A 9,801-nucleotide genomic window follows, 5' to 3' on the forward strand; every position below is an offset into this window, starting at 1 on the left:
ATCTAGCTCCAAGAGTAGTACTACTCAACCTTATCATTATGTCGGACTAAGTCCACTTGCAGGGTTTACATGACAATCCTTATGAGCTCCTCTTGGGGACATCATCAACCTACATTACTAGGATACAGTTTCCTTCTATAATCAATAACACACACTATAAATAATATCATTTCCCAACTTATCGGGCCTATTGATTTATCGAACTAAATCGCACCCTTTGATAAGTCAAAGAAATAAATACTAGATATATGTGCTTGTTATTATATCATGATTAAGAGCACACACTTCCATAATAACAAAGGTCTTGTTCTTTTATGTAGTCAGTACAAAAAGAACTTACCTTAAATGGTCCTACTCAATACACTCAGAGTCTACTACTGTAATTTTATTGTTAAGATAAACTAATATCAAACTACAATACAACTATTCCAATGGTTTATTCCTTTTCATCTTAGTCGTGAGCTACTATTTACAATTTATAAGGAATTGATAACATGATCTTCTGTGTGAGATCACACACCATGTTATCTTCAATATAAATTAATTGAACAACTACACTTAACTTATAAATATAGACATTTAACCAATGTGATTCTTATTTCTAAATAAATGTTTATATAAAAGTTAGACTTTTAGTATACACTCTAACAGCAAGGAGAAGACAGAAGGGCTAGAGATCAGTTTCGCCCCACGGGACTTGGACGAAGTAGAAGTCCCTCATGATGATGTCTTGATCATCATGTCAACCATTGCTAATTATAATATTCACCGTACTTTTGTAGATACAGGGAGTTCGGTGAACATCATACTCAAGAAGGTGTTTGAGCAGCTTCAGATCGAGCAGAGCAAGCTCTAGCCTATGACAATACCATTATATGGATACACAGATAATGAAGTTTTGTCGATTGGCTAGGCTCTGCTGGCCATATCACTCGGGGAGGAGCCGCTCAAACGGACGAGGACGACCAACTTCATTATGGTGGATGCCCTGTTAGCTTACAATGTCATTTTGTGTCGACCAACACTCAATAAATTCCGAGCGATCGTCCCTGCATTTTGCTAGAAGATCAAGTTTCGGTGGAGAACTCGGTCGGGGAAGTAAGGGGCGACAAGCTAACTGTCCGTCGATACTATGTTGAGATGGTAAAGATGGAGGCGCGTGCCACTCGGAAAGCACAACGACTGGAAGTGAATGTAATCTTTGAAGAGTCTTCCGCCCTAGTATATGAAGAAAAAGAAGAAGTCATATATGCATCCCAACCGGCCGGAGGCCACGACTTTCATTGCTGTTGACCTAAGTGTAGAAAGGAAAGTAGAGTTGGTTGCCTGTCTGAGGTAAAACCATGATGTGCTTGCTTGGGCGACTCATAAGCTCCTGAGAATCTCACCGAGTGTGGCACAACATAAGTTGTACGTCCGACCAGACGCCAGACCAGTAAAATAAAAGAAAAGAGATTTCAGCGCGGAGGAGGATCAGATCATCTGAGCGGAAGTAGAAAAGCCACAAGAGGCCGGCTACATATGCAAAGTGCAATTTCTGAGCTGGTTAGCTAATGTGGTGCTAATCTCCAAGTCAGGTAATAAATGATGGATCTGCATTGACTTTAGAGACCTGAACAAGATCTGCCCAAAGGACTACTATCCACTGTTGCGCATTGATCAAATGGTGGACTCCACGGCTGGCTGCGAGCTGATTTGCATACTGAACGCATACTAGGGCTAGCACTAGGTTTCGCTTGCCAAGGAGGATCAAGAGGAGGTCAACTTCATTACGGCGGACGGAACTTTCTATTATAATGTGATGTTGTTCGACCTAAAGAAAATCGGAGCCACTTACTAGAGACTAATAGGCAAAGTGTTCCGAAGGTAAATTGGTCGAAACATGAAATTATACGTCGATGATATTTTGATAAAATCCCTCCGAGCTATTGACCTCTATGCAGACATAGAAGAGACTTGCCGAACGCTAAGAAGGTATGGAATCAAACTCAATCCAAGTAAATGCCTGTTCAGAGCAAGAAGCGGACGCTTCCTCATTTACATCGTGACCGAGTGGGGGATTGAAGAAAATCCAAGCAAAGTAAAGACGCTCTAAAATATGTCACCTCTGTGCTACCTGAAGGAAGCTCAGCGGTTGACCGGACGGATCACCGCCCTGTCAAGGTTCATATCCAAGTCGTCTGATCGGAGCCACCCTTTCTTCAAGGTTTTACGCCGAACTACTAAGTTTCAATGGGACACCGAGTGCAACAAGGCGTTGGAGGAGCTCAAAAGTTATTTAACTTCCTTACATGTATCGACAAAGTCTATCGTTGGCGAGTCACTCTGGATGTACTTGTCATCCACACAGCAAGCGGTCGGCTCAGCGTTGGTGTGACAAAATGGCACTGAACAACAGTCGGTGTACTTTTTAAGACATATATTGAAAGATGCTAAATGCCGCTACACCTATCTCAAAAAACTGGCCAAATGATTCAAGAGTCTGGTACATAGGCATGAGAGAAGGCTCGCTTATAACTCGGTCGAACTATGCGAGAGTCTGGGACTTAAGCGCGAGAGCAAGTTCGCTTATAATTCGGCCGAATGACACGAGAGTCTGGGACTTGACCGTGAGAGTAAACTCACTTATAACTCGGCTGAACTACCCGAGAGTTTGGGACTTAAGCGCAAGAGCAAATTCGCATATAATTCGGTCGAACGACATGAGAGTCTGAGACATAGGTGCGAGAGTAAGCTTGCTTATAACTCGGTCGAACAATGCCAGAGTCTTGGACATAGGCGCGAGAGCAAGCTCGCTTATAACTCGGTCAAATGGTTAGAGAATCTAGGATAGAAGTGCGAGAGCAAGTTCACTTATAACTCGGTCGATCGGCACGAGAGTGATCTGGGACTTAGGTGTGAGAGCAAACTTGCTTATAACTTGGTCGAACGGCGCGAGAGTCTGAGACTTAGGCGCGAGAGCAAACTCACTTATAACTCGATCGAACGGTGCGAGAGTCCGGGACTTAGGCGCGAGAGCAAGCTCACTTATAACTCGTTCGAACGACGCAAGAGTCTAGGACTTAGGCTTGAGAGTAAGCTTGCTTATAGCTTGACCGAACGACTCGAGAGTCTGAGATATAGACGCGAGAGCAAGCTTGCTTATAACTTGGTCGAATGACGCGAGAGTCTGGCACAATCGAACTTTTCGAGCGACATTTGCCTGCACTTTTATTGAGCACAAACAACATATTTATTCACTACAAGCATACCCTTAAGTCCGATAAGGTTGCAAGTGGTTGGCACTCCACGATTGCTCCAAGTTTCTTCCCTTTGTGTCTTTAAGGTAGTAGGACCCCGATCGTTACGGGTCGGAAGTAGCTCGGTAATTTATCCTCCAATATTTCCTAGGAAAATGACATATTGACTCTCTAGGGGGAGCTACTAGCCATCAGAGCTCTCCCCTTTCGATCTCCCGGGCGAGCGTATTTTCAGAAGATGAGCCTTGTGACCTTTCCGCTCAACCTACACCATCTATGGGTGTGCGGAACAACGCTCGGTGATACGTGACTGAGGATGGGGGCATAGGTGAAAGGCTAATCGGCTGTGTAGGTGCTTACGTAAAGCTAGCTGGAGGAGTAGGAAGCCATTGACACATGATTGGGCCGTCCACTCGGGTTCCGTGCTCATCCTGAGGGTCGGTCATAGATATAGCCAGGTCGTTAGGTAAAAGACACCCAGTCATTGCTTGTTGTTGTACTAATCTCTACTCGGGCGATTAATAACAACTCTAAGTCTTCTTGCGACAAAATTACTGTGGTGGGTCGTCCAATCTCGTCCGTCTTCTTATTTCAGATGCTTGTGAAGTTCCCATGGACGGCGACAAATTTAATCATGTCTGAAAGTGAGGAACATGACATACTGGATAGGTGGCTTTGCTGTTGACCTTACGAAGACTCTGAGTTGGCCAAAAATGACTCCGAGCGGTCTTGCATGGACTAAGGAAGGATCTCCGACGTAGGCACTCCGACGCTCAAGTCAATGACCGATCGAGTAGAAAATAATGAACAATGGATGTGTACGCATACACGTACCTGCGTCTGTAGATAGAGACTTCATTTTATAGTGTTACTGTTTCCTTTATGCACGAATCTTGACGCATTGCCAAAAAAGGACATACCATAATATTACCTTAACATCTTTTCCAAAATGAAACCCGCAATCTCTACATTTTGTATGGTAAAAACTTCTAGTGCTCAGCTGATATAGAAAATATTTTCTTGATTCTCAGACAGTTGTCACATAAAACAACAAAGAAGAACGTTAAACCATTGGGTTGAGCGATCCTTAGCACACTGAACTGACAAATGGACCAAATCCCTTTTATAGTCTAATTGGATATCGCTTATTGAAGGGGTCTGGTCGGATTTAAGAAATGCTATCCGAGACTGGATTTAAGAAATGCTATCCGAGACTCAATTTTCGCTTGACATATCTGTTTGACCAAAGAGTTCGGTAATATTAAGTGTTCAACTTGTCTGATTAGATTATAAATTTGATCAGCTAGATTACTCAGTTAAAATAGTTGATCTTATTGCATAGTATCAACTTTGACCGCCACCCTAATCAGACTTTGACCCTACTTCAGGACCAGATTATTCGCCGTATCAATCTCGTACCAAATCTGAATTTTTTTTTCATCCATCGCCATTGTACAACACACGGCCTCTCCATTCGCTCGCTAATTAAGCATTAGATCGGATTAATTAACACCTAATTAGCTACCGTTGTCGAGGGGCTTCCAGAAAGGGCCGGAGGGGCGGCCACGGGGAGGGGATCTGCTGCCTCTGGCTGTGGAGGAACTGGCGGTGGTGCTCCGGTACCGGCGTCGCATGCGAGGAGGCGACGGTGGCCGGGAAGGCGGAGTTGGAGTTGGAGTTGGAGACGCGCTCGCAAGACGGGCACATGGTGAGCGTGGTGGGAGGAGTCATGTGCGTGTACAGCTGCGGCGACAGCTTCAGGGCTCTCAGCTCTTGCACCTCCTTCTGCAGCCTCCGGTTCTCCTCCGTCAGCGTCTCGCAGCACCGCCTCAAAAAGTCGCAGTCCACCTCCGTCTGCTTCAGCTTCGTCCTCGCCCTCCGGTTCTGGAACCACACCTCCACTTGTCTCGGCCTCAGGTTTAGCTGCTTCGCCAGAGCCATCTTTTGCTTCTGAGATCGCCCAAACCAGATTAAGTCCGTCATTTCGAGGATTAAAGATGGCGGAAGAGGAAGAAATTAGGGATCGGGGAGAGGAAGGCTTACGGGATTGAGAGTGTTGTGCTCCTTGAAGCTTTCTTCCAGCACGGCCGACTGGTCCTTCGAGAGCCGGAGCTTCTTGCGGGATCCGTCCCCGCCGTCCTCGTCGTCGCTAATCCCTCCGCGGGAGCAGGACCGATCCGCGTCGAGAAGCTCGTGATCGCCGAGGAGATGGTGGCTGCCATCGCGCTCCGCCCTCTTGCCGCTCACGCTCGAGAGCGTGCTATTGGGCGACGACGCACCCGCATCCTCCTCGCTGGCAACATCCCTCCCTCCCGGCGACCGATTCACGTCGATCCCCCTCAGCAGCGGCAGAGCCGGCCGCCCCGCCTCCTCCTCTTCCGCCGACAGTTCCGCCGCCGATCTCTTCTCTGCAAAATCAAAACCTATCTTCAAGATCGACGCCTTTATCGACCAGATCTAAAAAAATAAAAAATAAAAACTAGGCAAAGTGCATACCTGCCGCTGACTCAACGGCGAGAAGCTGAGCCGCCCAGTGGGCGCTGCGGAGACAAGGGAACGGCGCCGGCGAGGCAACAGAGGACATCAGGTCAAGCGGCTGCTGCTGCTGCTGCTTGTAACTGGCTGTGCTCAAACTAAGGCTGAGCCCTAAATCCTCCTTTCCTAGCATCATCTTCCTCCTCGTTCCTTTCCCGATCGCTTTATCTTTCTCGATCGATCTCTGTACTTCCCCTACTCTTTTGATTCCCTTCTCACTTTCCTCGCTTAATCCTCTGTAAAAGCTTTAATCCTTCGATATTCCGAGATGTGGAAGACCGAGCGAGAAGAGCATAATATATATAGTCGGCGTGGTTCAATGATTACTTAACTTGTACATGTGTGTTTCATGCTCTGTGTCCATCCTAATCATGCACGCTTTTTGCTAACCGTGGTTAGTTAAGCTGCTCACGGCTCTTTCCGGCTCCCACGGCGGCTTTTGCTTTGACCGCTCCCCCATTTCATAATCACCTACACGTTTCATCAACTTAAATAATTCCTCTTTATTCAAATCTTTTTGCTATTATTTAAATTTAAAATGTGTATTTTTTTTCAAGGAAAATAAAAAGGGATAGAGGGAGCATGATGATGATTGGCATAAATAACATGGGCACAGTAATAGGCAGGCCATGTTATGATTGCCTCCCAGTTGGGCAATTATTACAGCCTGTTGATGTTGATACGACATGGCGTCCTACACAACATTCAATGTCCCCCGTTCATGCCATGGCCCTCATCATTGTGTCCCTCTGAGCACAGCATCCGTGGCCCCCACCACCATCACCACATCATCATTGCCCATCCCAAAACTCCCTAATTATTTTCCACAATAAATAAATAAACAAATTAATTAATAAATAAATAAAATTGAGAAAAATTCTCAATCACAATTTTAATTTTACAGGTAAAATCCACTCATAACAAATTTTATTTCAACTCTCAAAATTTTATTTACTTCAACTCCCTCATGTAAATATTATCTAATTGTCTTTCAAATTTTTTAGGTACAACAGGTCCAAAAATAAGTATAATTTCTCTTAAATTCAGTACTTTACATTAGAATTGAATATATTTTTTTATTAAATTGGGCATATTTTTTCCTATTTTAATATAATTACTCCTAAATTCAGCACCATATAAAAAAAAATCTAGTATATTTTCTATCCAATTAAATATCATTTAAATAAAATATAGTATATTTTCTATCCAATTGAGTATTATTTAAATAAAATCTAGTATATTGGAGTATATTTTCTATTAAAATTATACTTTATATTTTTTTAGATATAAATAGTCTAAAAATGAGTATAATTTCTATTAAATTCAGCATTTTAAACTAGAATCGAGTATATTTTCTATTAAATTGAGTACGACTTTTTTTCTATTTAATATAATTCCTCCTAAATTCAGTACCATTTAAAAAAATTTAATATATTTTTCATCTTAGTACTATTTAAAGAAAATCTAGTATATTTTCTATTCAATTGAGATGAAAAAAGAATCGTACTCAATTTGATAGAAAATATATTAGATTATAGATTAATTTACTGAATTTAAGAGGGTTTATAGTTATTTTTAGATTTTTTATATTTAAAATATTAAGGATAATTAGATAAATATATTAAATTAAGGTGTGAAAATAAATTTTTTTTTTTAATAGGGAGTATGTTTACTAATGGGACTGCATGCAACTTTTCGCTTAATAAATACAAACTGTGCGCGACTGTATCTCCCAATTATTCCTCTCCAGTGCCAACCCAACACTCCGAGCCGTTTGAAGCCGCGGCTGCGCCGAGCTGAGGATAAGGCTGCGTGTACAGGCAGGAGGGATGGGGGTTTCACGTGGTCTAGTGGGCGAGGCGGAGTCACATGGGCCAACATGTCCCTGCCGTGTCACGTGGCTACACACCCAGAACATGACCCGCTCGTGGCCCCACCCGGTCGCCCCACTTCCCGACCGCCCACGCTCCGTAATCATTTGCTCTCCTTCCCGACTTTTCTCCGTTTCGACGTGCTCCCAATTATGGAGGCCACCTGCGCTGATTATAATAATCATACTCCCCATCCCGCCATCCAATTTATTCCCTCCGATTTCCAGTCACGAAATTACCTTCGTTTTTCCTTCTGCAATTAATGGCAAAAACAAAAAGAAAAAACTCAAAACATTTCTTCGGTTCCTCTTTCTCTCTCTTAAATTCCGGATTATGTCGCGGAGGCGTGCTCGTGATTAATTCTGCTTCCCGCCCTCGCATGTTTACCTACCCCACGTGTCCCTTTTCTATGAATAAATAAATCTCTTTCATAAGTAAAAAAAAATTAATATTATTTAAAAATAAATTTAAACAACTAAATAAATCCACGGGTCTCGTCCCGCGGCATGTGACACCAACACGAGGACAGCGAGGCGCACGTACGAACCCACGCGGTCACGTGCGGTGAAACCGCCTTCCGCGAACTCTTAAGATTTCCCAACGAACGGTCGATTCGCATCATTCTCGAAGGTTCCTCGTGGCTTCGTTCCGAACGAATAGGAAAGTCGCGTGAATCCTCTCGGCCGTCGGATGGGATCCAAAGCGCATCTCCGGAGCGATATCTGCCGCCCGTTACGATCGCGCAGCAATAATTATATCAATGATATATAGCGCGGGCCATGATTGGTGGTGAATCATTCGCCTAATGATTCTCATTCAGCGGATCCGATCTCGTCCGTCGAGTTACGGGTCGGATTCCGCCGGACGGAGTAGATCGGTCGCTCGGGGAGAGATTGGTAATTAATTACGGGGGGCAATGTCCATGTGATTATAATAATTAAATGAGCACGTGGCCACACAGTTGGATGGTGGGCCAGGTTACCGAATGCTGCAGGATAATCCAGCTCACACCCCTCGTGCGCTCCTTAATTAAAGAGTCAATTGGATGATTAACTATTAATTAGCTCGTGCTTAGACTAATCTCCTGCCTACTTTCTTGTAGTGAATCAAATAATTATTAATAATTATTCATGCATATTTAATAATGCCTACATTGGAGTCCTTGTCCTCTAAAGAATGTGGGGCACAATAAGTTAATAATAAGAGGAGCAAGTGGGGCACTGTGTCACCAAATCTCAAATGGAGATAGCTGGTTAATTATCTTATTAGTGTGGACATGATTAGTGGACAATATTAATTAGTTAATTAATTAATTAACTAATTAATTAATTAACTAATTAATCATGAGATATCTGAGGTTGCCAGCAACATTATTGATTATTTAAAGGTAATTAAGATAGAGTAATAGTAAGGCCATAGACAAAGGAAGCCGATCTGTCCGATCATGTGATGTTGGATATAATTAATAATTAAGCCTAGGGGTTAATTATTTAATCATTTCATCAAGCATGGAGAACAGTTGCACGCGTAGATCGGTATAGATCGTGTCATGTTGAATCTGGACTCGGGTTGAGGTTGGGCACAATTTATGTGTCGAACTAAGCCCGAATACTTAAGAATATAAAATGTTAAAAAATTTAAAAGGAATATATCAATTTTACATCATAGATATACCGAATCAAGTTTAATTCTATAAGTAGGTGATTAAATTAAGGTGACAAGATTCGAACATTGTTTACTTGAGTAGATATTTTCTAGTGCCATGATGTAACACATTCCCAATGCCTTCTCTTCGCGAAAACTTTGAACTAGACCGATTTAATATGATCTACTTCAAAGGTCCAAATCAGCATTCAATATTTCCACTCTCCATCAATCATAATTGTATGATTTGGAATGCGACATTGAAATAAAATTTTGTGTCGGATTGAGTTCAAAATGGGGTAGTTGACAAGTCATATTAATCATATCTTTTCGAAACTGCTTTGATCAGGCCTTACAATTAATTAATGATATAAGCCAATCGCTAAATCTTTCGGTGTATAAATTATATCCATTATCTTCAAAATCAGATGGGAATGAGCTAGTCACATATAGATTCAACCAAGAATTGATTTGGTTTTTATCCAATTCATAACTTCACATTGTATATCCAA

At 42.6% G+C, this 9,801-nt stretch overlaps 1 protein-coding gene across 2 annotated transcripts; it reads right to left on the bottom strand.

Moving 5' to 3' along the window:
- Window positions 1–4,547: 4,547 nt before the first annotated feature.
- On the bottom strand, window positions 4,548–6,067 carry LOC122021206 (homeobox-leucine zipper protein HAT4-like). Of its 2 annotated transcripts, none has more exons than XM_042579294.1 (3): window positions 5,736–6,067; window positions 5,283–5,647; window positions 4,548–5,189 (listed from the first exon to the last, which is right to left on the bottom strand). In XM_042579294.1, the coding sequence occupies exons 1-3, from the start codon at window positions 5,908–5,910 to the stop codon at window positions 4,761–4,763; spliced, it is 969 nt and encodes a 322-aa protein (XP_042435228.1). In that variant the 5' UTR covers window positions 5,911–6,067; the 3' UTR covers window positions 4,548–4,760. The 2 variants fall into 2 exon arrangements, with proteins under 2 accessions (XP_042435228.1, XP_042435227.1); XM_042579293.1 differs by having other exon boundaries at window positions 5,283–5,662.
- Window positions 6,068–9,801: the final 3,734 nt, after the last annotated feature.

This window comes from Zingiber officinale, chromosome 9A, assembly GCF_018446385.1.
Source record: "Zingiber officinale cultivar Zhangliang chromosome 9A, Zo_v1.1, whole genome shotgun sequence".
Classification (NCBI taxonomy): Eukaryota; Viridiplantae; Streptophyta; class Magnoliopsida; order Zingiberales; family Zingiberaceae; genus Zingiber; species Zingiber officinale.

What these genes read in the sequence shown, in the direction of transcription:
- LOC122021206 (XM_042579293.1), bottom strand. Translation starts at nt 5,910, where the DNA reads ATGATGCTAGGAAAGGAGGATTTAGGGCTCAGCCTTAGTTTGAGCACA. An exon ending in CGCCGTTGAGTCAGCGGCAG is followed by an intron (nt 5,663 to 5,735) that starts GTATGCACTTTG and finishes TCTTGAAGATAG; the next exon opens with GTTTTGATTTTGCAGAGAAG. An exon ending in AGCACAACACTCTCAATCCC is followed by an intron (nt 5,190 to 5,282) that starts GTAAGCCTTCCT and finishes GGGCGATCTCAG; the next exon opens with AAGCAAAAGATGGCTCTGGC.